The following is a 25,024-nucleotide window of genomic DNA, read 5'->3' as shown; positions in this document are numbered from 1 at the left end:
TTTCCGCCCAAAACCTTTCATATTGACTTTCAACCATGACCAGATATCGGAAGGCGGCACCGAAGGGTTCGCTTCAATAGGCGAATCACTTGCCGTTGCTAGCCAAGGGCGGATATTATCAGCGCTGCCTCTCGCCTCTCGTTCGTTTTCTGCTACCGCGGAACGCCGCGTGATGCGCGATGTGCCACTCCGTTGCCTCATTTGGGCACAAGAGCAGCAACGTGCCGATGATAGTTGGTAAGTTCACTGGAGTGTCATTGGATCTGAATCCAGGGTGTGGAGGTGCCCACGCGCGGTTGGGACGCAGCATGCTTGCTCCCCTTGCAACGCATTGATATGCGACATGCAACCTCGCTGAACGGGATCATATATGCAGGTGTCAGCCACACGAGGGCAGTCAAAGCTTAGCAAAGCTTCTGGGAACTTCATTACGAGGAAAGCCGGTGCTTCATTTCTGTCGGCTTTATTCGCTACAAATCTCAGCTCTACAAGCCAGGGCACGACATCATGCCCAAAGATTCTCCCCACATGACATCTCCAGAGATCGAGCAACATGATGCTCCTGCCGAAGAAGCCACGAGCCAACCCTCCACCTCCAAGGGCAAGCTCGTGGCCTTCTACGCCCACCCCTGGACACAAATCATCCTCATCAGCATGATCTGCTTCTGCTGCCCAGGCATGTACAATGCCCTCGGCGGCCTCGGCGGATCCGGCCAAGTCGATCCAACCGTCGCAGCCAACGCCACGGTGGCCCTGCTGTCATGCACAGCGGGCACCGCTCTCATCGTCGGCGGCCCCGTCTTCAACCGAACAGGGCCTCGCTTGTGCTTTTTGCTCGGGGGCTGGACTTATGCGCTATACAGCGGCAGCCTACTGAACTTCAACCGTGCGTATCTGGCGCTCGGCTTGCCAGCAGCTCTCTGCTAATGATCAATAGATCATCCGAATGGTGCGTTCGTGATCGCGTCGGGGGCGATCCTCGGCGTTGGCGCCAGCATGCTTTGGGTGGTCAGTAGTCCCCTTGTGTTAGGTCACAACCGTTTCCGGACCCCCTCTCTAATCAACCTCGCAGGTCCAGGGCGCAATAATGACAACCTACGTACCTGAATCGCAGAAAGGCCGCGCCATCGCCGTCTTCTGGGTCATCTTCAACCTAGGTGGGGGCATCGGCAGCCTGGCCTCGTTCGGTCTGAACTTCCACTCCAAATCCGGCACCGTCAGCGACAGCACGTACATTGCACTTATGATCATCATGCTCGTCGGCTGGGCTCTGGGTCTCTTCATATGCTCACCGTCACGCATCCGGCTCGCACAACTGCATGCCGCCGTAGAGACGGAGTCCCACTCCTGGAAAGGGTCTGCGCAGATGGTGGTCAAGATCCTCTTCAAGTGGCGCGTGCTGTGCATGTTGCCGTTGTTCTTTTCGGCCAACGTCTTCTACTCTTATCAGCAGAACATCGTCAACGGTATGACGTTCAACATCCGCACCCGCAGTCTGAACGGCGCGCTGTACTGGATTGCGCAGATGCTGGGCGGCCTGATCATTGGCATGTTGTTGGACCTACCGTTCCTGAGCCGCACCAACCGCGCTCGCGTGGGCTGGGCGTTCCTCCTCGTCACCGGTATGGTGATCTGGGGTGGCGGCTATGCGTTCCAGCGCTGGCAAGACCGCCGCATGGCTGAGGGACTCAAGCAGGACATTGACTATACTCAGGGCTCGGTGTCCACGGGTCCCATCTTCCTGTACATCTTCTATGGTGCCTACGATGCTTTGTGGCAGGGCTACTGTTACTGGCTCATTGGCACGGAGAGCAACAGCACGGCCCGAGCTGCAGTGCTAGTGGGTGCATACAAGAGCCTGCAGGCCGCTGGAGGTGCTGTGGCCTGGCGAGTCAATGCGTTGCATAAGCCGGCAATGTCACAGCTGGGCCTGAACTGGGGACTGTGTATCGGCAGCCTCCTATTCGTGCTGCCCACGGCATGGACAGTCAACGCCGTGACACGGGCGGAGGACGAGCGGGGAGGCGAGGTCGTGGTAAGTGATGAGAAGGCAAGGGAGGTCGAAGAGTACGAGCGGGCAGGGCCTTAGGCGCGCCCGTGGGACCGTCGGCATAAATGAGCAACATCGTAGGATACCACACGGGGAACATCCTTCAGCTTATGGATTCGATAGCTTGACTCATGCATCCTCGACATTCGCAGTCCCAGTATCGTGTTGGCGATTTGCTGCTCTTTCTGTGCGAATTGCAACAAGCACAATCGCGCAGACTTTGGAGCCAGGTGGGCAAATGATCCAACGGCCCCCCTTCAGTGCGCACACACTGTTTGTGCCAGTAATCTGCGGCATACGCGTTGGACGGCAACCCTAGACGGCATTCCAGCTCTGTCTGGCAAGTCTTAGCTAACCCATGGCCTCGAACCTCGCTGCTGGGGGCATCTTTGCCGACTGCGGTGAGTATCTTGGCAAGGTCGATGTCGGTGAGAGGTCTTGTTCGACTTGCTGGCGAATGCCCCTGGTAGCGGAGCAGCGCACGAGAGAAGTGTCATTGCATGCGAGACGGATAATCAACCAATCACCGCCAGGGTTTGGACGTCCGAGGGTCCGTACGGACCGCAGGCATATAAACGCTCGCGGTTTGCCGATATGGTGAGGTTCTAGCCTGGGCATTGCAATGATTCGTGCGCACGGTTGGGAGGTTGAAGTGTTGGCATCGAATGATCGCTGCGTGTATCGTCGAAGCGACGTTGCCAGTCACAAGTTGCAGATCCCGTGAAGACATCCGAACTTGGCGAGAACGTGAACATGTAGGCCTGAGCATCAATTCTCGTGGCTGCTACGGCTTTGATACCGTGAGATCAAACTCGTTGATGTGCAAAACGATCCGGGATCGGTTTTTTGTCGACAGTTGAGCAGACTGTTGGAAAGCCGAAACCCACGCGTAACGCCTCCAGAGGTGCGGTGCCGGTGTATCCATGTCTGCAAGACTCACGGCGAATTTCGTTACAAATTGGCTGAATTAGTGTGGCGCTCCGTGTCACTCAAGTTTCGGGCGACGGCCTCATAGGCTGCTTTCGAGCATTCACAGCATAAAGCGGCACACAGCAGCGCACAACATGGTTGCCTGTGTCGCAAGTTCAGGTACCCGTCTTGATGACCGCATTCCAGCGTCTATCAGCTTATTGGGCATTCCGGTTTTCATGAGGGTATGGCGATGCACCTCGAGGCGTGCTAGTGCTGCAAGCATTGCCCGTGTCACGAGAATGTGGTATGATAGATGACTCGTGGTAGGCACGCTGCGGCATCGCCTTGTGACCTGAGTCTGCGAGTCGGATCAACGAACGCCATTTTACGTACATTGTCGTCGCTCTGCATCTTTCTTGTGATTATCAGAGCTGAGAGGATGTAGGGTCTTCCGCGAGCAGTGTGCTGCAGAAGCGGCTGGTCCGAGCCGGCTCACCCGGGAAGGCTGCAATTGTGGTGGGCGACGCAACTGCAATTCCATGTCCGTAGATTGGTGAACATGACACCCTGGCGGCTTGCGGAGGCCGAATATGGCTCTGAGTGAGCAAGTAAGGTAGCTTTTGCCGGCCCCAGTTCTCACATTCCAGATGCCCCAGCTGGGAGACTTTGCTCCACGATCGATGAGTCTAGATAGAGAGTCGCCAGGAGGGCAACGTAGGGTACTTTTTCTGCGTCTACTGTGGTACGAATGGGAATATAGCACGTTGCTGCGCGACTTGGCCCGCGTAACGGAATGTCGATCATTTGGCGTGTTGCTCAGAGTCGGCGTCTGGCAGTACACCTCTCACCGCATGTTTATGTTGAGTCTGCCAATCATGGCAACATGACCCGGTGCCCATGATGCGAACAGCTCTTGCCTGACTCCCCTTGGCGCGTGGAAGGCCGCTCAGAATCGGGTAGTGTCAGAAATACGATCGTGTGTCAATCAGTCTGCACGTCAGAATAGCTTACGTGGTTGTTATTAGGCTGTCAGTGAATGTGCGTCATGCTGGTGATAGTCGCCATAGTTCTTCAAATGCAAGGGACATGCAGGGTCTGCATGAGGATGTGTACAGAATCCTTTGCAGGCGGTCAGACAGGACCGGGAGCCGAGTGACCAGTCAGCTCGGGCCTCAGGTGGTGCAGACTCGTGTGCTTGTTCGGCAAGGGTAGTGATCTGTACGAGGAGGCAGGACTCGGTGGTAGAGGGTAAAGGGTGTCGAATCCAATTTTCGGTGCTGTCACTTGCAGCCACCGGAATTGATGTGTGCAACCGAAAAGAGTCGAGCATGAAGATCTGATCGGAGGAGGCATGGGTAACACGACAGATCGGGCGTCTCGGCGGGGCGAGTTCCAACGATCTGGTCCCTGTCGGTTCCTGGCATTGGGCCAATCTCGCGTGTTCACGAACCGCAGCAACAAGGATGAGGTTGACATTGCAATTCAGGCGGAACGGGCGCCTGAAAGCCGACTCGAGCAAGGGCGGTTCTCGCTTAAAACCACTAAGGCAGCTCCCGAGACAGGGGTCCGCAGCGACAGCTGCCCAAAACTCGGATATGCTTCAACATGGTGAACACGGCGAGCTGATGAAGCCCCGCACGCAAGGATGGATGCCAAACACACAATAATGAGGCGTGATTCAGCGTCCAAGTTGGGACTTGGCTTTGTGGTCAGCACCTGCGCGGGGCTCAGCTACCATCGTCGGCTTCAATGCCCAACACACCCACACCACGCAAACCACCCTTCTCATTCTTCAAAGAAAAAAAAAAGAGGCCGGAATTAGTTCAAGTTCATCAGCTGTTGACATTTGGGCTGGATTCCCTCACTGCTAGATGCCTGTCAGCAGCCAACCACGTTCCGGACGGCACAAATCCGAGATCTACGATCCGAGCATGCAAGATCTTCCCAGCGACGAGGAAGCGAAAACCCAAGCGAAAGTGTTTCTTGTCTCGGGTACAAAGAACATGTACATGGTCTGCAAAAAGACATCAGAATCGAGCGTCGTGACTTTTGAAGGCCCGTCAAGACCGCCGCACCCGTCCGGGGACTGCCTTTGACGCTATGCTACCCGCAGCGACACGGAGCACCGGCCTGAAGGCTTGCTGGTGTCCGAAGTGCCTTTGATCGATGCCTGACCCTGGCCCTGGTCCGGCGCTCGTCAAGAATGTCGATCTGCAGGGAACAGCCACTCAACACTTACCAGTGTGTCCCACTCACAAGCCCGTCCGGGATCCCCCAAGCTGGGCTCCAAAAAGACTCGGCCTATGCGTCGTCCCACGTCCAGTATGCGATTCTTTTTCTGACCATGAGCGATCCCGCTGTATGTTCGGAAGTACCAGGACTTGGAGACTTGCTCGCTAGCTTGGGACCAACATACTGAGTCTGCAAGCCTTCCTACACTTCCGCGCAGTAACATTCCCTGCTCGTCGTCTCAAGCCCGGCCCCTTGAGAGTTGAGCCAGCAACCAGAACCTCCACAAAAAGCCATCATTTTCCCCTTGTTTCCCTCCTCAAGCTTTCTTCATCAATGATCAGGGAGCTCAATCCTGCCAGCCTTGAAGTCTCTTGTCCTTCGTCTAAGAACGGGGAAATTTACTACCACCTCTGTGCCGCCACACCTTGGATCCTCCCAGTGTTCCCACCCTTGGGCGCCGCACCTGTCATATCGCCATATCCCTGTGTGGCAGATACTCGCTTGCTGTCAACGCTCAACCCTACCCGAACTGCCGCTAGACAAAGTCTCGATTCGTGCTTTTGCCTAACGACTCCAGCATTGCGTTACTTCAAAGCCAGACTCAAAGTCCAGTATATCGTTGCAACGCTTTTCCCAGCCAACAGCACGCCTTCTTCGATTCGACACTTCGCTCCTTACTTCAGGCCGGCTGCGCTTTGCTCGTTCAGACACAAGCCTCAACTCAACCTGATATTCCTCTCCACCACTTGCTCAGCCTGCTGGTAAGTCGTCAACCCCATGTTCGCCTCACCTGGAAGCTTTGCACTCCTTTGCTGCCCCCTTCATCCATCTACCTGCCTCTTGTCATTGCTGTCATGCAGCCCGTTGACAGCGGACCCTTGAGGCTTGAGCGTTCGAGAGTTTGTTCATGCACGCGTGGTCGCTGTCCATTGTTCCTGACGCATCAGTCTGTCGTGTGAGACAGATTGCGAAAGACGCAACCTCACACTCTCCTGCATTGGGCTTTTTACATTTATCTGCCCCCTTGGACCACTGGCAAACTATGCTGGCAACAGTCCGCCCAAACGCCTCCATGGATCCACATGGGTACGGAAAGCATCGTTCTGACTATGCATCCATAGGAAGGCAGACCCACGGCAGAAACCCCGATCCAGCGTACTCTTCCACGATCAATCCTCAACATCGCCGACAGCCGCATCAACAACAACAGCTACGACAACACGATAACCAGCAATTACTCCCGTCTTTCCGAGAAGTAAGCACAAAAATTCCATTCAAGTCGGTGCTCACCAATGGTAGATTCTCGCGCCACCTCCTCATTCAGCAGGAGAATCGGGTCCTGATTCGGGGACACAAAGCTTTGTACCTGGGGACCCTCACTCACACTCGACCACATCCATCAAGCGACTGCCGACATCTGGTTTGCTCTCACCGAACTATTCCCAGTCAAGTTCCATGCCCGATAGCATCGACGACTTAGGGCAGAAAAACTACGAGTCGCTCAACCATTATTCTCAGCCAAGAAGCAACTCCACCTGGTCATCAAGCTCTACTTTCCCCGAAATGTCGACCTCGTACCAAAGACAGTCCTTCTACAATCAGCCCTTTGGGCAATCCAAACAAGTTTCTACTTTGCCACCGATGCGCGAGATTCCGTTCGATTATCACTATGTATCAGGACCAGCTCAGCACACCATGTACAACAGCAATCCGCAGCCAGCCTCCGCTATAGATCCTGGACATAATTCTGTGCCTCGGCGGTCCAATTTCTATGGTCAAACATTCCCCGGGGCGGATCGAGGCTTTCACGGTATGGATGGCGGCTACAAGACATCATACAGCCCAAGTCAACGATCCCCAAGCGAATACTACGGAACCCATTATTCGGGGGGTTACGGCAGCCTACCTCCAGGAGTACCCTACTCTCCTATGGACAATGGGGGCGGTAACAAACGCAGGAGGGGTAACCTCCCCCGGCAGACGACGGACCTGCTGAAGAGTTGGCTTCTACAGCATATTGACCATCCCTATCCTACCGAGGAGGAAAAGCAATATCTGATGAGCCAGACGGGCCTAAATCTCAACCAGGTATGTGAAGTGCTATGTCGATCTGTCTGTGTTACTGACTCACATTGCCACCAGATCAGCAACTGGTTCATTAACGCAAGGAGACGCCATTGGCCCACCATGAAGAAAGAGCTGGCAGCAAAGAAAGACGAAGAGAATGGCCACGGTCACGATTCGGAGAGTTCCCGGTAACGGTATGATTTGATTTCAGGAGTTCCGGGTTTGCGCTGGGAGGAATGCCACCAAGATCATGACGGATGTTTTACGTAGATACCCCGGGAACGATATGCAAAAGTCTGGCTAGGTATAGGCGTCGGTGTTAATGCTCTTTGGTCGACCATTGTTTAATGATCCTACGGCCTTAGCAGTGGGTTTGTAGCACCGCCTGCAACATACATGCGCAAGAGCAACGTATCCAAGGACTGAGGCAAAGATACCGAGATTGACTCGGGGAACAATAGCCTTGGGCCAGGAATTCTCGTGTTCCATGCTCCAGTCTAATTTCACACTGCGCTGTGCATACGGAGTACATCACTGCCTGTCCTCCTTCCGGGCTCTTCCGGAAGTCTCCCTCCTTCTCAGCAGGAAAAGATGCAACTCAAGCGACTACCGAAACGAGGGCACAGTCGTCCTAGCAATCCTCAGCCTCACTGATGATGACGCCCACAGCCAGCGGCAGCATTCGCTTCGCTGTCGTACATCTACCGAGACTCTAATGCCCTGGTATCTGCCGATTCTTTAGACCGGGACCAGATTTTGAAGTGGTGCGCGCTGCAGGGGCAGACTTTTGAGTCCCTGGAAGAAGGCGAGATCGAGCTGTCAGAGGGCTGTCAGCTTGAGCTTGCCCTGGGGCCGTTTGCCTAGCTTGGACCTCTGTTTCAAGCAATCCACAGCACTGTTTCCCGAGTTCGTCGCTTATTGCCAGACATGGAATGCCGGACCATGATAAGGAGCGTCGCGCCGCTGCGCAAAAGCCCTCGGTGCCCATATCTCAGCTGGTACGAGGACTGGATCAACTCCCCATACGAATCGACAGGGATATCCATGGATGTCTCCACTAAACTGCATGCCTCGTTCATCTCTTGCACAAGACGGTGTGACAGCATGAGCGCTGTGTCTAAGATCGATGATCACCCCACTAGACCCGTCGGTGTTGCAACTTTTCCGAAGACAGCTCCACGCACTATCCGTAGTCTATGTAAGCGAGCGAGATCTCCTGCTGGCTTGGCCTTTCAGAAACCGAAGCCGAACACGCGTCAAAGATTAGGGTATTAGATGCTGGATTTGACGAGATTATTGACGCTAGTAGATCCCAAGAATGCTGCATGCAAGCCGGCCACCCAAAAGCAACATCGGATGTCCTCTTTCGATGTCGCACAACTGACTCAACCACGACGCTAAGTCGGCCAAGTTGCGACTTGGCATCACCATCACCATCACCGGGAATTTTACACGATGACAGTAGATCCTGCTAGCCGAGTCCGGATTCGCGGAGATCCCTGAACCTAGACACTCGCTTGGTGGCTGAACCATCGACCAATTCGATCATCTAGCATTCCAATCGCACTCTTCCGGCCTGAATACGGAGCACACTGTCGACGCTTCAAGGAGGTTCTAGCGAACGCCTAGGCACCATTGTCTGAGGTCTCACGCCGCCCTCCATAGTGTGGGGGTTGGCAAAGTACCCTTTTTCGTGCTACGAAAGTCATCATCCGCAGGTCCCGAAGAGACCGTGACCAAGAGCGTGAGGCTGCTGGTTTCCATCCGACCTCTTCAAGCTCAATAATGTATCAACGATCCGAAACTGGATCAGAGTCACAGAAGCCACAACTTTTTGGCCAGGAATTCCGCGGTGATGGCTCGGTATATCGGGATCTTGGGATCTCTGGCTGGACCCATTGCCCTACCAATGACTGACATGCACGCCTGTTCCGTATCTGGCTTTATTGCGGAGAACATGTCAACTTGTCAAGAGATCAGACTTCAACGGTTCCAGCCTTCCACGAGCCTAACTTTCTGCTAAGGCAGTCGCCGGAATATCCGTCATCCCCTGTCCCTGATGTTTCGAAAAAGCATCTCTGCGCCACAGAGAAACCTTTCTCCGACCCCCGGCCCGCATCCGTGCGACATTTTGTTTCATGGGCATTGTTCAAAAGTCCCATATGGCCTGGTAAAAGCGGGCAGCCTCGATCGACGCGGCATTACCCTTGCGTCGGGGATCATGTCCCGCCCTGCCTAGAGTTGCTCTGGGGCTCTTTCGAAACATTTCGGGCATCATTCGGCTGCTCGGTGGCACGGAAGTTTTGGCCCGTACAGCAATTAATAGCCTAAACTCTCTCCAAGTTAAAGATCGGGGCGGTCGGGCATTCGTAAGTCTCGATTCGTAAAGGTCGAAACGCGCGGTAGGGTCTCGAGAACTACTGTACCACCTTTTTAGCAACTTGCCTTTCCCTACGTGGGAAGAGAGCAGTGGTCATGACCGCACCCAAGACCCCTGGGCTCGAGGGTCTCCACTGGATGTGCACCGCCCTGCGCCGCTGCCTGGGCCTTACCGGCACAATCGGCAAGCCACTACAATACAACGCTCAGACTCGTGGAGCTCATTGACAGGAAGTTGCTCTATCTGATGAGAAAGTGCACTGGCTAGCTCGGTATCTCTAACAGAGGCGAAACAGCTTCGGTGCAATGCTAAGCTCGAATCATCATGGAACCAGTACACATTGATTATGGTATGCCAGAGGGGAACCTGGGCTCGAGAGTCGAGAACATACTACCCCTGTCGAGGCCAATGGCCCGGCCGAGATGACCCTCTGCTATTAGTGAACATGACACTTAAGGAGGTAAGCAGCAGGCTTTGACAATCCCATCTGCGATGTGCGAAATAGAAATGATGTACTAACATGGGGGACTAACAAGAGCACAACTGCCGTGTATAAAACCGGTTGCGACCACAACAGAACGCGTATACTTACCATATGCTTCCCAGCTGAAGTGACAAGTACTATAGGCACCGTCCATAAGAACCGCTACTACGATCGGGAACAGTTCAATCTCTCCAAATGAGGTGCACCAACGAACTGGCCCCGTCTCGAAAGCTACGAACTGTATCGACAGACTCCGCGACCTCACAAAGTACAACGTCTGAACGGGTGCAAGATCGCCAGAAAGGAGCTGCGGAAGCACAGTACTTGTCATACACGATATCACCAACGAAAATCCTTCGACCATGTTCAGACGCGCTCGAGAGTGAGTTTTCCAGCAGAGGGCTAGAAGCGGGCACGCTGGCAGTCTCATTCTAGAAGACTAAAAGCTTCGATCTTCTGAAATCGAGATTTATAAGTAGTACTTGCCACTCCAGAACGTAAGGTAAAGAGTCCGCTGTCGGTCGCTACTAGGCACGTCGTGCACAGCTTCGGGTTCCTTTCCACGTACACACTTTGGTAGGTCATGATGAGTTGACCATGTATAATCTCTGATTGCTGGTGATACTGAGTGTTTGAGGTCGAATAAGATGATCCTGACAACTTTTCTGATGGTTGTATCTGGACTTGAGTGTTAGCTTGACCAGTCTGCAAGGCTTGTAAAAAAAGGCTTCGCCTCCCACTGCTCGACATGTATAGCCTGCTGATTGCGATACTTATATACGAATGTGGATGTCTCGCTCTAGTAATATCATTGCAGTGAGTGACGTCTAGAAAACCCATCGATGTCCCTCGACACCATCCGCTGTCAATGAAGAAGCAACGGCTGGGCGTCTGGAACAGTCAGTTACTCGTGTCACGCTTTTGCATGCATGATGGGTGATGTTGAGGTATTATTCCCCTGGCCTACTCTCCCCAATCTGCCAAGACTTTCACTGCCTGGTGTACAGCCTCGTGGTAGACACGCGTGTATGCATTCGTGGACTTGTGGTATTTATACGGGCCTTTTGGGTGTGCGCGAGACGCACTTTCGAGGCTCGCTTGGGAGGCATCGGGCTCTGTAGAGTCTCTCTTATTGGCTCGTCGCATACGAGGCAGTCGAGCGGCAAAATGCACTGCCCCATTTTTCCAACCAAACATACATAGAGCCCTTGCAACCTCTTCGCAAGTGACTTTCCACTTCACAAGACCGTGTCCTTCTCCTCGCCAAGTCTATCTGGTAGTCGCAGCACAAGCAGCGACTGTGCATTCTTATCGCCACCTACTTGCCATGATGGAAATTTTAAGCGCTGCCATTGTGGCTACCAGTTTGATCGAGTTCTGTTCCCGCGCCTCAAATCGCATTCATTCCATCCTTCAAGCAGCGCAGCTAGACAAGGATCATGGCGTGCTGCAGGCGCGGCTCGATGTGGAACGCGATCGCCTTTACCAGCGGGCGCACCGGTTGGAAGAAACGGATGGCGAAGAACCTATGGTGCACAAAATAATAGATGATATCCGCAAGATCCTGGAGGACATTTCATCGTCGGGATGGTCGAGCGGGTTTGGGTTGCGGCCACCGACGACAACGAAAGAGCAGGAAAGGGGTGAGAGGGCTTCGAATGCACTGTTGGCCGAGACCGCAGCCTCTAGACCAACAAAGGGTCCTGCCGGTGACGATGTGGAGGTCCGAGAGGCGGGGGAGACTACGAGCGGTGGGTTAGCTGACCATGGTGATCACCGGCCACGTCGCATCACAAGGATGCTTTTGTCAGCGCAGGTGAAAGGGCTTGAGCATAGAATCTCCGAGTTGACTTCTCTCATCGACAAACTTGAGACCTTGACGGACAGGACTCACCGCTGTAGACGCTCGCAGGTAGAAGTCGATATCACGGAATTGGCCATAGAAGGCTCGTCGTCTGGCAGCGCGAGCAACGAGGGTGCCGTTGAAAATGTGGTGCAACGGCAGTCTTCCAGCGCGGCTGTTGTTCAGTCTTTCATTGAAGAACACGATCGACGAGTCGATGTTGAGGGTGGACAACCGAAGCAACGGACGCCGTCATTGGCGCAGAGACTTCACCAGAGTATCAAAGAGGAGGTCCGGTCTCGCCCTGTTTCTTTATTGGTAGCAAGCGTTGCCTCTGTTACCGGAATCGTATCGTTGGCACGGAGCTTATGATGAATGGATTCGCTCGTTCGGTTGCAAAGCCAAATACGGTTCGAAGCACTTCTTGATCTGGTTCAAGAACGGTAATACTCACGGAGACAGTTGACCTCTATGTTGTTAAAATTTTCAACTGGAACCCGATGCAGCAAATGCCGATAGATGGCGCTGAAGACTTCGCAGTATATCGTTGGATCCATGCAGAGATGCAATATCGAGAGGTCGAGATGACAGTTTCGTGTCCTGAGCTTGGCCTACAAATTGCCTACCAGGTTAGCGGCCAGGTCGTCACACGAGGCGTTCAAGATCAGTCGTGGCCAATGCGAAGATAGTACGACTTGGCTTGCAAAGAACGTGATTCCTAACATGATCCGTAGCAAGTGGTTGTCAAAACCGGCCACGAACAGTCCGGCTGGGTGGCTTAGAACTGGGAGGGGGATGTCTTATAGCCCGGGATGTGTTGTCAGCATGGAAATGCTCGACCCAAGAGATATGCAACCAGGACTAGGTTCTCGCCGGTCCCACATAACGCACGAAGAGTGGATAAGCCGTTCCCCATTGCTGTGGACGAATCTCCAGCTGAGGAGGTCGGGCTGGAGCGCCTCAAATGACCGGCTTGGGACCAACATGTCAGCAGCTTGAGAGCCTGATGGAGGCAGACTATTCATGTGACCGCAGATGTCATATAGAGAGCACTCGTTCATTCTGAATATGGCTTTGAAGTCGCTCGGACATCGGAGGACAGCGCTGTGGGGCCGTGGTGCACGGCACGAAGGGCGGCAAAAGTGTTGAGAAGTGTAGTTCCATGTGGATCATCACGAGACACGATCTCATAGACCACATGGGCAGGATAAACAACTCATGGGGGTAAATGGGTGCAACTCGCAAAGAAAGCGCACAGAGGCGCAGCAGGTACAAGTACGCGGAAAGCACGATGCAGAATGAGAGATTATTGTTATCAGATCCGGAAGCTGAATAACGACGGCTCGGAAACCTGGGAAGCACAGCGTAAAGCCGTCACGTGAACGGTGGTGCCAGGCCGGAGAGTGAAACCGCGAAATTGCGAAGCGCGCCATTTGGGCATGATCTGACAAGATTAGATGAATATTTTATCAGATGGTGGGGTAACTTGGAAAAATGACTGGAATGAGAGGCCTCCCAAGACCGAGGGGAGGCTTGAGATCAGGGCGGAGGGGTGCCGCGATCGGAGATGCGAGAGGAGCCCTCGAGATTGGCGTTTGTCAACGGTAGACAACGTGCGACGGGGCCTATCGTGGGAACAGGCATGCAAGGTAATCGCCACTGCACTGCTATCATATGGAAATCCCAGGGGCGTGGCTGTTGGTTTGATAGGCGCGGCTTCTATGCCGAACGACCAGGGCGCAAGGCACAATAGCCGATCGCGGACACAAGAAATGTACAGCAGTACGAAGTAGCACCTTCCAGGTCCGCAAGGAGACCGCCGGCTTGCGACAGACAGTGTATAACAGCAATTCATATGTGTATTGAGTGGCAGTAAGATACGCCGATAATGGTCCATCGCCAGGAAGATTCCGCCAGCTGATTCACAGAGGCGTGAGAGTTTGGGAGATACCGCGCTCAGGTTCCGAGGGCTTTCCCCAACCAGCCGCTGAAGTAGGCAAAGTGGTCCCCGTTTAAGCTCCAAGGCTCGGCGCATGGTGATTCTTTCATTAATTCCCATCTGCTGAGCCTGCGCCCTCCCCTCATCCCTCATGAGTCCCCCATTCTGGCCACCGACTCTTCGACATTACTTCGACGACACTCTCCACGACCATCAATGAATACTCTGTGCTCCTAGATTCACCGAATCGCGTTCTGCTTCCCAAAAACAACGACTGGACAAGCTGGCACGCGTTTTCCGAGGGCTATTCCCGGCTCTCAGCCATCGTTCCGCACATTACCTCATCCCAACATCACCCAGTACGTTCGGCGCGTCAGTCTCACACAACCTTTCCAAATGCTTCTTGCCTTGACCGCCTGAATATATACAAGCCTCTACAGGCCAACCATCCACTATCACTCCACATTACGCCACAGACTACATACTAACCTGAACCCACTGGCAGATCTACAAAAATTCTCGGCATTGCACCTTGCAATGTCCCCCGACACCCAGACTTCCAGTCACCCCGTCATAATGAGGAGAAGCTCTCACTCAAGCAACCCGATACCTGAAGAGCCTCGGCAGACACGAAAGATGTCCGTTTCAGCTTCACAGTTGAGCCAGTCGCCGCTGTCTCAACCTGCAGACACAGTATACTCCGACGATAATGCTAGTATCGATACAACTCCGTCAACCCCTCCCGATCCCTCAGATGACGACCTCAACGAAATGCCCAAGACATCTGTGCCATCTGGCGGTCGCGCGAGACGCGCTTCAACTGTCTTAGTGTCCCAGAATTCTGAAGATGTCGATCGCATCTTTGGTTCAAAGGGTGCAGCCACCGAAATGGTGCAAGCGGCTTGCTGTGGTGGTGGATGTTGCATGCTGCAGCAACTGAAGCCGGCAGAGTCACAAGAAGGACGCATCCCCGTCATCGTGCCCGACAATGCTGCATACAGAAGTCTCGACATTCGGCTTAGCCACTTGGGATTGGAGAGCGAGCTGACTGGCCTGATCGAAATGCCACCAAAGACTGTCTCGTTTGAGCAGCTCGGTTCACAGTCCAACGGCTCTGCGGCTCCCCCAAAATCGCCCGAGACTCAAAAGCATCCTCCCAACTTCGTCACGCCACATCCCCCATACGACGTCTACTCGGCCCCACTTTTCCACACTCGCGAGTTGACGAAACCGGGTGCAGAGAAGCGAACATATCACTTCGATCTTGATGTGACAGACTATCCTGTCGAAGGTGGTGATGTTGACTTCGTAGTTGGTGGCGCCATTGGCGTTTGCGCGCCGAATGCGCCAGACGTGGTGGATGAGGTTTTTGACCGCCTCGGCGTCCCGAGTTTTGTTCGTGACAAGCCAGTTCTGATGAAGACAACCAACGGCCGCTGGCCTACCATTTGGGGCGAGGATGAGGCCCGAGAGCTTGTCACGACGCGTCGAGAGCTCCTCTTGTGGTGTGTCGACCTCCAGTCCTACCCTCCCACGAAGCAGATATTCCGCCTCTTAGCCGAGTTTGCCGAGAACGAACATGAGAAAAAGATTCTCTCTTACCTGGCTTCCGCGCAAGGTCAAGCCGCATTTTGCGACATCCGGACCGGCCCCTACATCACCGTCCTGCAGCTCCTTACTGCATTCCCCTCAACCCGGCCCCCTCTGGACTACCTTCTCTCCTGTCTCAACCAACTCATGCCACGCTTCTACTCTCTCTCGCAGGACCCCATCGTCTCTAACGAGCGTTGTGAGGGCAAGGAGCGCCGCCGCCTGATCGAGATCGCGGTGACCATCCACGAAGCTGCCAACTTTGATGGTTCCTCTCGCACAGGTGTCGGATCCGGTTTCCTCGAACGCCAAGCGCGGCGACTCCTGGACGCCGAAAAGGCTGGTCAGGATCCTCGAGAACTGGATCTCAGAGTCCCTATATTCCGTGGCCTCATGGCCAATCCACTCGCACGAGAGTTCGTCACGGATGGGCCAATGTTGCTGATCGGTGCGGGCGTCGGCATCGCGCCTTTCCGTGGGTTTGTGCATCGAAGGCTCAAGTCCGCCAACTGTGCAAACAAGGTGTGGGTTCTGCAGGGCGTGCGTGATTCTCTGGTGGATGAACTCTACTCTGGCGACTGGGGTGTCCACGAGGAGAAGGTAAAGAAGGTTGTACAGTCCCGCAAGGCCGAGGGAAGGTACGTGCAAGATGAAGTGCTGCACCAAGCGGACCTCGTGTGGTTCGTCATCAATGCGCTTGATGGAAGGATCTTTGTGTGCGGCAGCAGTAAAGGCATGGGCGAGGGCGTCGAGGCAGCGTTGGTGCAGGTGGTCATGAAGAAGGGCCGCTTGAATCACGAGGAGGCGCTGGCCTTTTGGGAAGGAAAGAGGTCTGGAGGCCAATATATTGCCGAAACCTGGTAAGAGAGGAGCAAGAAGATGGGGGGCTGAACAAACATCCGACAAACTGTACATATGGGCTGGCGTTTTGTAGCGTTCGGCATGGAGTTACGGCGTTTCGAGATATGTTTGGGTCATCATCATATGGGATACAGAAACAATTGTCAGCGACAAAAATGGCAAACGACATGCAAAGCGAGAATTCGAGATTGGCGCAAGCCTAGGCACGGTCATGGTCATGAGATGGAAAAGGGGCGGGATTTATTGGGTTGCATGCAGTCTCTAGAAACCGTTGAATCTCTCTATCTCTCTACAAGAATGTAGATCACACATGAGAGCAAATCAATTTGTCTGTCCAGCTATCTCCCCGGCTCTTGGAGTGTTTTTATTGTTCAAAGTGTACAGTTGAATCTGATCTGATAATTTCACTGCCTGATCGCGCGCGAGCTTGGGCTTGGGCTTGGCTTTTTGGTGTGACCTCTCAAAATGGGATGAGCGTGCTTGCAAGGGTGCCTCGGATCTGATAACGCTGACAAGTGACAAGCCCCTAACACTTTTGTCACGCCGCGTGGCGTGGCGTGGCGTGGCGTGTCGTGTCGTGTCGCGCGGTGGTCTGTGCGCTTTGTTCCTTCGGGAGGAGTCTACTATGTAGTATCGGCACATGCAGTCGTCGTGGGTAAGGATCATTTCGCGGGAGTGAGTGGGCGTTTGAGGATGGCTGGATTGATCGCGCGCTGTAGTGGGCCATGCTGCGCCTCCTCGAGCTCCGTGTTCGATGCTCTGTGCTCGGCTGGGCTCGGAAGAGGACTTGGGGCGTGCTGAGCTGATGTGCTGCTTACTCGTAGTTCAGGGATTGCTGCTCGATATCAATCGTGATTTGCATGAGATAGCAACAGGTTCTTGCTGCTGGTCCTCCTCTTCTGCCCTGCGGAAGGATGCTCTTCATCGGCCTGGGACAGGGACATCCCCAGTGTCCCCTGCTCGAAGCGACCTCCCATGTGGTAGTGGCGGGGCCGAGGACTAGCCTTGTAAGACCTGTCTCTTTTACGCTTTGCTGCGTAGCATTTCCATGTATAGCGCGGCCGTCGCCATTCGACCGCCGGCCCCCTGCCTCTTCTGAGACTCTCTGCCTTTCTCGCCATCACCGGACTCTTGAAGCTCTTCTGCCTCGCCATAGCCCGCGACACCGCGCACTTCGTCCATCTTGCCGCTCCAGCCCGCTCCAGCCAGCATTGCCTCCACCAGCCCTCTCACCGCGCCCTCGTGCTCCGCACTAGCCTTTTCGCCCGCCATGCCCTCGACTTCCGGCCACGTGATCTGTAGCAGGACGCCCCTCAGAGCGTTGCCCGCGCCGGGATTCTGGCCCTGTCGCTGCGCCAGCTTCAGGTCCCCGACACGCACATACAAAGTGCCAATTGAGACATTGACTGCTAGAGCGGTGCCGTCCGTGACGAGCAGGGTTTGGCGAGGTGACCATAACGGCTGGAGTTTAGTGTGCAAGAGGTGCAAGAACCCTTCCGCTGAGCTCGTGGAGATGACGAGCTGTTGTACGTTTTCGTTGTTGGAGGTGGTGCCTACGTAGGTGTGTTGGGGTGTGTGGCTGAGGGTCAGCAGCGAGGTGTACTGCCGCGTAGAGGCGAGAGATGGCAGGAGTGAGGAGGTCGAGGCGAAGAGATGGTGTGTGAGAGTGAATGGGCTTGGCGCTGTCGTGAGCGGCCGGGAGGGGAGATGTAGAGTGAGGTGTGTTAGGAGAGCGGGCGCCGGCGAAGGGATTGAGGGCAGGACGGGGATCAGGAAGAGGGCGATGAGGGTCATCGTTCTGAGCTGGTAGATACTGGCAGCTGTAGGGCGAAGGTGGCTCCAGATTCGGGAGGGGAACGTCAGAATTGCATGTCGTTGTTGAGCTCGTGGGCGATATCAGGCGGGCGTAGGTGGGGAAGCAGCACTGTTTAAGCAAACAACCGCTGTGGTGAGGGCGTCGTTCGTCACAGAGAGTGGGCACAAGCCTATTGAGTGCTTGCTTGTTTGCGACTCAGAGCTCTACTTTGCTATCTGCTAGGTAGATCTCATAGTCACTGCTTCAGGCGACGATAGACGAAACTTTTGTTCGTAGCCATGAAGCTTTCTGCGGGGGCGGCGGCCCTGCAGCACTTCACCACCGGCTCGGAGCTCCCCTGCATAAGCTTCCCGCGGCGCCGAGGTCACCCCTGCGCGCGCAGTGCTGGGCCTCCGAAGCGACTGTCAGCGAGAGATCTGGGCACGTATCTCGACGCAGGACTATCCAGGCCATGTACACTGTGCATCAGTACCTCCTGACTCCATCTCAAATGTGACAGCTCATCGTCATCGCTCCTCGGGCATGCTACTGATCCGAAAGCTGTGGGTGGCGCCCGCGCTCTGCTTCTTCGTCGCTTTCTACTACCTTTTCCTGCGGAGTCCTACATCCACCGCAGACACCTATTACGGCGACGTCCATTGGAAGAAATGGCCGGAACGATACCCAGTTGAATCTCTCACGCCTCTCCCTACCGGTAGCACGCCCATCCCGCGTATCCAATTCGACTTCGCATCCCACCCGGAGACCGTCGCCCAAAAGTCGCAACGTGAAGAGCGCAGACAGACCATCAAGGATGCATTTGTGCACGCTTGGGGCGGCTATAAGGCGCATGCGTTCGGCAAGGATGAGGTGATGCCTTTGAGTGGCAGTTCACTAGACAACTATGGAGGCTGGGGTGCTACGCTGGTCGACGCCCTGGACACGTTATGGTTGATGGGGATGAAAGAGGAGTTTGAGGCGGCGGTGGAGGCTGTGATGAAGATCGACTTTACAACAAACTCGGTGAAGGAGCTCAACGTCTTTGAAACGACAATCCGATATTTAGGTGGCATGATGGCCGCGTATGATGTGAGCGAGGGCAAGTACCCGCAACTACTGGACAAGGCAAAGGAGTTGGGTGAGATCCTGTACAGTGCGTTTGACACCACGAACAGGATGCCGGTTTGCAGATGGGACTGGCGAAAGTCTGCGCTAGGTGGACAGGTTCAAGCCGCAGACTTCACCCTGCTCGCGGAGCTGGGATCGCTGTCGTTGGAATTCACACGCCTATCGCAACTGACGCAGGACCCGAAATACTACGACTCGATCGCGAGAATCTCGTCGTTAATGGCGGATGCACAGGATGGCACTCTCATCGCGGGACTTTGGCCCACCATCGTTGACGCCCGCAACCTCAGATTCGACTACAACCATTTCACACTGGGTGGCATGGCGGACTCGACCTACGAGTACCTACCGAAAGAGTACATGCTTCTCAATGGTGCGATCCGCTCCTACCGCACCATGTACGAAAAGGCCCTCGACGCTGCATCCCGTTTCCTGTTCTTCAAACCCATGGTGCCCACCAACGCCGACATCCTCTTCTCCGGCACAACGGCGCTGACCGAGCAAGGACAAGCCTCCCTGGATCCGCAAGGCCAGCACCTGACCTGCTTCTTGGCCGGCATGGTTGGCATTGGCGCGCAGATCTTCGATCGTCCAAGCGACCTAAAGATTGCAAAACAGCTGCTTGACGGGTGCATCTGGGCCTACAACGCTACGCCCTCCGGGCTCATGCCGGAGACGTTCCATGTGGTGCCCTGTGCGAAGGGAATCGACGCCGATACCTCAGGCTGCGAATGGGACGATGGCAAGTACTTCGCCGCCGTGACGAAGCAGCTGGGAGGCGCTGATGACGACCCATCTGTGAACCCCGTGGAGCGCGGGAAGATTCTCGCCAAAGAGAAGAAGTTGGTTGCCGGGTTCACGGCGCACGGCGATTCCCGCTATATCCTACGGCCGGAGGCTATTGAATCCGTCTTCATACTCTACCGTATCACGGGCGAGCGGAGGTATCAGGAGGATGCGTGGCGGATGTGGCAGAGCATTGACAAGGCGACGAGGACGGACATTGCGAATGCAGCGGTGGTGGATGTCCGCCTTGCGAGACCGGAAAAGAGTGATCGCATGGAGAGTTTCTGGCTGGCGGAGACGCTGAAGTACTTTTACCTCATCTTTGACGACAGCGATGTGGTGGATCTGGACAAGTGGGTGTTGAACACCGAGGCACATCCTTTCAGGAGACCGGCTGCGGCGTGATGATAGTCAGCGAGGAGTTGAACATTGGTTTGGATACCCATGAGCGTTTTTGAGGACAAGCGCAGTTTGATTTTGGCGGTGAATGAATATTCTTACGAAAAGTCATGTTGCCGGCATGAACACGTTCCAAAAACTCCGTGTACGAGTCCATTCAAAACAGGACCCCCTCTACTTCTTTGGCTGTACGCTCTGCGGATTTTTGAACACTTCGTTCGGGTCGCGCTCCGCCTTGATCTCCTGCAGCCTTTCATAGTTCCCGCGCCAGTACCACTGCCTCGCACCCTTCAGATACGGGTCCACATAGCCTGGATAGCTGCCAAAGACATTCGGGTCGTGCTCCAGCACCACTTCGTTCAGGCCATCCAGGAACTTGGTGGCTTGGTCGGGAAACAGTCCGAGCAGGTCGACCGCGTAGCTCTGCAGGAAGTACAGGCTGTCGCGGAAGGCGTATGCGGCTGAGTCTGCGGGCACGTCGTTGATGGCGCCGGCCTCGAGATCGAAGATGACGAAGTAGGGGACCGCCAGTGTGGAGAGATCGAGATCGGAGAGATACTTGAACATGTTGTCGATGGCGGTGTCGCTCATCAAGGTTGAGGTGTTGAAGGAGAGAGATTTGCTGTAGAAGTGCGCGGGAAGGTCGCCGAAGAGCTTAAGACCCAGTTCGGAGGCGTCGTGGGCGACGGCCACTGCGGCGTCGACGACTTCGATGGAGATGGCGTTGGAGTCAAGGCCCGGTAGAGCGGATTCGAGGTTGATGGCGCTGAACTCTTTTTCTGTGCCGTAGAAGAAGCCGGTAATGACGGAGAAGCCGGGGAAGGCGATGAATTGTGTGCTGATTTTGAGGGGGAGATCCGGGTCGGAGATGAGTTTTTGCCAGCCCTTGAAGGCATCGGCTTGCAGGGAGGCTGAACCGAGGGTGAGGTTATAGGTGTAGGCGATTGCGGAAGATGGAGCGGGATGTGTTTTGATGTGGAAGTCAGTCACGATGCCAAAGGACGCGCCCGCGCCGCGGATTGCGAAGAACATGTCCTCATTCTCGTCCTTCGAGGCCTTGATGATGGAACCGTCTGCGAGCACGACTTCGGCATCGATAATGTTGTCACATGCCGCTCCAAATTGGCGCGAGACGCGACCCAGTCCCCCGATGGTGTAATGACCGCCCACGCCTACTTGAGGGGCATCCCCGTGAGAGGCAAAGCGGCCGTGCTCGAGAAGGAAGTCGTTCACATCCTTGAGACCATTGCCAGGGCCAATGTGTGCGGTCTGGTCGGAGTCCAAATAGTCAAGCCGGTTGAGATGTTTAGTATCGACGACAACAGCGCCGTCGTCTCCTCCAATCCCTGGGCTTCATCAGTATTGGCAGTGAATATGTGCAAAGGTGGCAGACCATAGTTTCCGAATGAATGGCCTCCGCTTCTGGCTTGGACCGGGACTTTGGCAGCCGCAGCACACTTGACGATTGCGCCAACTTCCTCGGCACTCTCAGGATATGTAACGGCAGCAGGGTTTGTGTCGTAGCGTAGGTTGTACCGGTGGACATCCAAGATATCAAAGGCAAACTTCGAGTGCCACGCTACTCGTCCCTTGTCTCCATTGGCGGCCTCGATTAAGCAGTCCCTCAGGTTGTTGTCAACTTGTGCTGAGACGATGGAACTCAGAAGTGTCGATGTCAGTAGTGGCAATGTCATGAAGACAACCATATTTCCGTAGTCCCGTTTAGTTCGCAAGCGGACTGCGACTGGTGGGCAATACTGCGTGTTACTGAAAATATGTCAAAGAATGCGGAGGGTGCGGAAAGAAAGACTTGGGTCAGCAGTCATGTGTAGTGAAGAAGCATCACAAATCTCCTGTTCGTTAACAAGTGAAGGGTACATGAGGATGGCTGTGCCAAGTGCCAAACGCGCGGTGACCTTGTACCCGTGCAAACGTGGTATTCCCTGCGGCACGACCGCAACCTGGGCGTGGACGCTGGAAATTAGGCATCAGGTCCATCACTGTGAGTTGTCAGCAGATCAAGGCCAAGATCGCCGGCTGCTCGGGATGCAGCGAATCGATCAAGGGTGGTTGAGGCGCAGACTGCACGTCCAGTGCCTGGTTTGCAGGGCAGCCGAATTGTGGGAGGGAGGCGAAACAGGTTGAAGTTGGAAAAGAGGATCTGTGATAGGACGCCTTGTGGCTCTAGCGAGGCTGCAGCTCACAGCATTGTGTGATTGGATAAGGGGCCTGTCTTGCTAGCAAATTGTGGGGAACCAATGGAGTGCTGGATCGAGGCAGATAGCAGCCGGTCAATTCCAGGGAATACGAGCATTCATTCAAGCCAGAGCTTCTGGTCTGGCGATCGTTGAGGACGATACGACACGGTGCAGAAGGATGAGATCAAAAGGTTCAGTGGTCTAATGAGCACACCATACAGATGCAATGCTACTCTACTTGGCCTCTACAATGTTCTATGACGACGCTGGTTCTGCTGATGATTGGTCTTACGGCGCCAGCTCCTCGTACGGTCTTACCAGCAAGCCTTGTTCGCCGAGATGGTCTTTCACTTGCGAGACGAGATACTCTCCTCTGTGGAACTGCATGAGACGTTAGCGTTGATGCAAAAGGCCGCAGAGCCGGGAAACTCACCATGCCAGCCCCTAGGGCAGCATCAACCGCGGTCTCTCTGAACACCTCCTCGAAGTGCTGTGGTACACCTGCACCGCTGCTTGCAATCACCGGAATCCCCACGGCAGCCTTTACCATCCGGATCAGGTCAAGATCATAGCCTCGATTGCTGCCATCGCGGTCAATAGCGTTCAATAGGATCTCGCCGGCGCCCATTGCCTCGACAGCCTTGACCAGTTGTACCACGTCAAGATCTCGGGTTTCTCTGCCACCTTTGATCGTACAGGCATACCAGCATAATGACCTTCCCTCGACATCTGTTTCCGAGGACTTGACGAAGTGATGTGTCTGCGCTTCTTCACCGTTCTTGATGTACACCTTCTTAGGGTCGACGCTCACAACCACTGCCTGCCTTCCGTAGGCAGCGCTAATGGTTTCAATCCCGCTTGTGCCGTCGCCCTTGCCACCTCTCTTCCAGAACTCTTCTGCAGCGAGTACGGCGTCACTACCGATACTGACCTTATCCGCTCCGCTTTCGAAGTACATCTTTGCAACATCCAGTGCCTTCACAGTCTGGGAGGTGCCAGGATCGACCATATCGCGGATGCCACCACCAATGGTCAGGGGCACAAAGACCTCTTCGCTGGTCCGCCGTAGAATCTCCAGCATAGGTAGATCTCGAATAGGCACATCTCGGAAGCTCGTAATGTTGAGAAACGTCACCTCATCCGCTCCCTGTTGATAATATCGCTTCGCTAGCTCCACTGGCTTCCCTAGGTTCCGAACACCACGGGTGTCGTCCTTCTCACGTACGTCATATTGATCGCCTTTAGTGACTACTAGATCACCGGCGTCGTTAGTACGGACGTCCAAGCAAGCGATAATCCGGCGCGTGAGACCGTTCATGCCACCTCTAGCGTCCGTAACATCAGCCAATTTTGAGTTTACCGAGCTCTGCAGAGGCTCCGAAAGCTGTCTTCCTTCGAGGAACGCTTTGATGACTCTTAGGCCGGCTGCGCCTGATTTCTCTGGGTGGAATTGCGTAGCAAAAACGTTACCGCGACCAATAGCTCCCACATACGTCTCGCTGCCGTATCTAGCTGTTGCAACAGTCCAGCCGTCCCTTTCAAGCTCTCCGGGCGTGTATGGTGCGAAGTATGAATGCACATAATAGTACTTGCTTGATTCGCTTAGACCGTAGAAGCTTTGCCGAGTGCCATTCTCCTGAGCCTGGTGATGCAGCGTGCTGGCTGAGTTCCACCCAATACAAGGAACTGACTTCTTGGTTCCATCTTCGGCAGCTGCTGGGTCGAAGCGCTTGAGTGAAGTTGGGATCAGTCCCAACCCAGCTACATTCGGCGCTTCGACTGACGACGAGAACAGCGCCTGCTGACCAACACATATACCGAAGAAAGGCTTGCCGGCTTCAATATGTTCGCGAATGACAGGAAGGTATCCAGCGTTGGACAGCGATGTGAGGCAGTGGCCAAAATGACCGACGCCTGGCAAGATAATCCTGTCGGCCTTCTTCACATCTTCCGGACTTCGGACCCACTCAACTTCCCATCCGCACTTCTCGATGGCATTGACGAGTGATCGGATGTTGCCCGCCACATAGTCCAGCAAATGGACTTTGCCCTTTGGTTTTCCTGTCATTGTGCCGAGCGGGACATGATCAGCTGTGAGAATGTATGCAGGCAAGAGCGAAGTCGCTGCACTGTAGGAGAGTTTGATATAGAGTCTTGGCGGGAAGGCTGAATTTTCCGGGGCGTGACTCAGATTATTCCTTGCCCTTCACATCCTGGGCAGTACGTCGCATCTTAGTAATTATGGCAATGATATGTGGAGTACACGCTGTAGGCTGCATGTCTCATATGGTCTTTGGCTTACATTGCTATACGAGAGAAGAGTCTCTGACATTTGTATTTATGCTACAGTAGCTGGTGTT

At 54.6% G+C, this 25,024-nt stretch overlaps 7 protein-coding genes across 7 annotated transcripts; 4 read left to right on the top strand and 3 right to left on the bottom strand.

The window, feature by feature from the left end:
• Window positions 1-507: 507 nt before the first annotated feature.
• Window positions 508-2,089, top strand: HMPREF1541_05869 (uncharacterized protein; the record flags this gene model as incomplete). Its single annotated transcript, XM_008720206.1, has 3 exons — window positions 508-886; window positions 938-1,008; window positions 1,073-2,089. The coding sequence occupies 3 exons, from the start codon at window positions 508-510 to the stop codon at window positions 2,087-2,089; spliced, it is 1,467 nt and encodes a 488-aa protein (XP_008718428.1).
• A 4,668-nt stretch (window positions 2,090-6,757) lies between these two features.
• HMPREF1541_05868 (uncharacterized protein) lies at window positions 6,758-7,453 on the top strand (the record flags this gene model as incomplete). Its single annotated transcript, XM_008720205.1, has 2 exons — window positions 6,758-7,282; window positions 7,337-7,453. The coding sequence occupies 2 exons, from the start codon at window positions 6,758-6,760 to the stop codon at window positions 7,451-7,453; spliced, it is 642 nt and encodes a 213-aa protein (XP_008718427.1).
• A 7,030-nt stretch (window positions 7,454-14,483) lies between these two features.
• Window positions 14,484-16,361, top strand: HMPREF1541_05867 (uncharacterized protein; the record flags this gene model as incomplete). The annotated part of the gene is made up of 1 exon (XM_008720204.1): window positions 14,484-16,361. The coding sequence occupies one exon, from the start codon at window positions 14,484-14,486 to the stop codon at window positions 16,359-16,361; it is 1,878 nt and encodes a 625-aa protein (XP_008718426.1).
• Window positions 16,362-17,381: 1,020 nt separating this feature from the next.
• HMPREF1541_05866 (uncharacterized protein) lies at window positions 17,382-18,152 on the bottom strand (the record flags this gene model as incomplete). Its single annotated transcript, XM_008720203.1, has 1 exon — window positions 17,382-18,152. The coding sequence occupies one exon, from the start codon at window positions 18,150-18,152 to the stop codon at window positions 17,382-17,384; it is 771 nt and encodes a 256-aa protein (XP_008718425.1).
• Window positions 18,153-18,696: 544 nt separating this feature from the next.
• HMPREF1541_05865 (uncharacterized protein) lies at window positions 18,697-20,472 on the top strand (the record flags this gene model as incomplete). Its single annotated transcript, XM_008720202.1, has 1 exon — window positions 18,697-20,472. One exon carries the CDS (start codon window positions 18,697-18,699, stop codon window positions 20,470-20,472), a length of 1,776 nt encoding a protein of 591 aa, XP_008718424.1.
• Window positions 20,473-20,640: 168 nt separating this feature from the next.
• Window positions 20,641-22,172, bottom strand: HMPREF1541_05864 (uncharacterized protein; the record flags this gene model as incomplete). Its single annotated transcript, XM_008720201.1, has 2 exons — window positions 20,641-21,812; window positions 21,860-22,172. The coding sequence occupies 2 exons, from the start codon at window positions 22,170-22,172 to the stop codon at window positions 20,641-20,643; spliced, it is 1,485 nt and encodes a 494-aa protein (XP_008718423.1).
• A 780-nt stretch (window positions 22,173-22,952) lies between these two features.
• On the bottom strand, window positions 22,953-24,732 carry HMPREF1541_05863 (imidazoleglycerol phosphate synthase, cyclase subunit; the record flags this gene model as incomplete). Its single annotated transcript, XM_008720200.1, has 2 exons — window positions 22,953-23,045; window positions 23,098-24,732. 2 exons carry the CDS (start codon window positions 24,730-24,732, stop codon window positions 22,953-22,955), a joined length of 1,728 nt encoding a protein of 575 aa, XP_008718422.1.
• Between the last annotated feature and the right edge of the window lie 292 nt (window positions 24,733-25,024).

Source organism: Cyphellophora europaea, assembly GCF_000365145.1.
Source record: "Cyphellophora europaea CBS 101466 unplaced genomic scaffold supercont1.5, whole genome shotgun sequence".
Classification (NCBI taxonomy): domain Eukaryota; kingdom Fungi; phylum Ascomycota; class Eurotiomycetes; order Chaetothyriales; family Cyphellophoraceae; genus Cyphellophora; species Cyphellophora europaea.
Note: the sequence above shows the minus strand (reverse complement) of the source record. Positions and strands in the feature narration are given on the sequence as shown.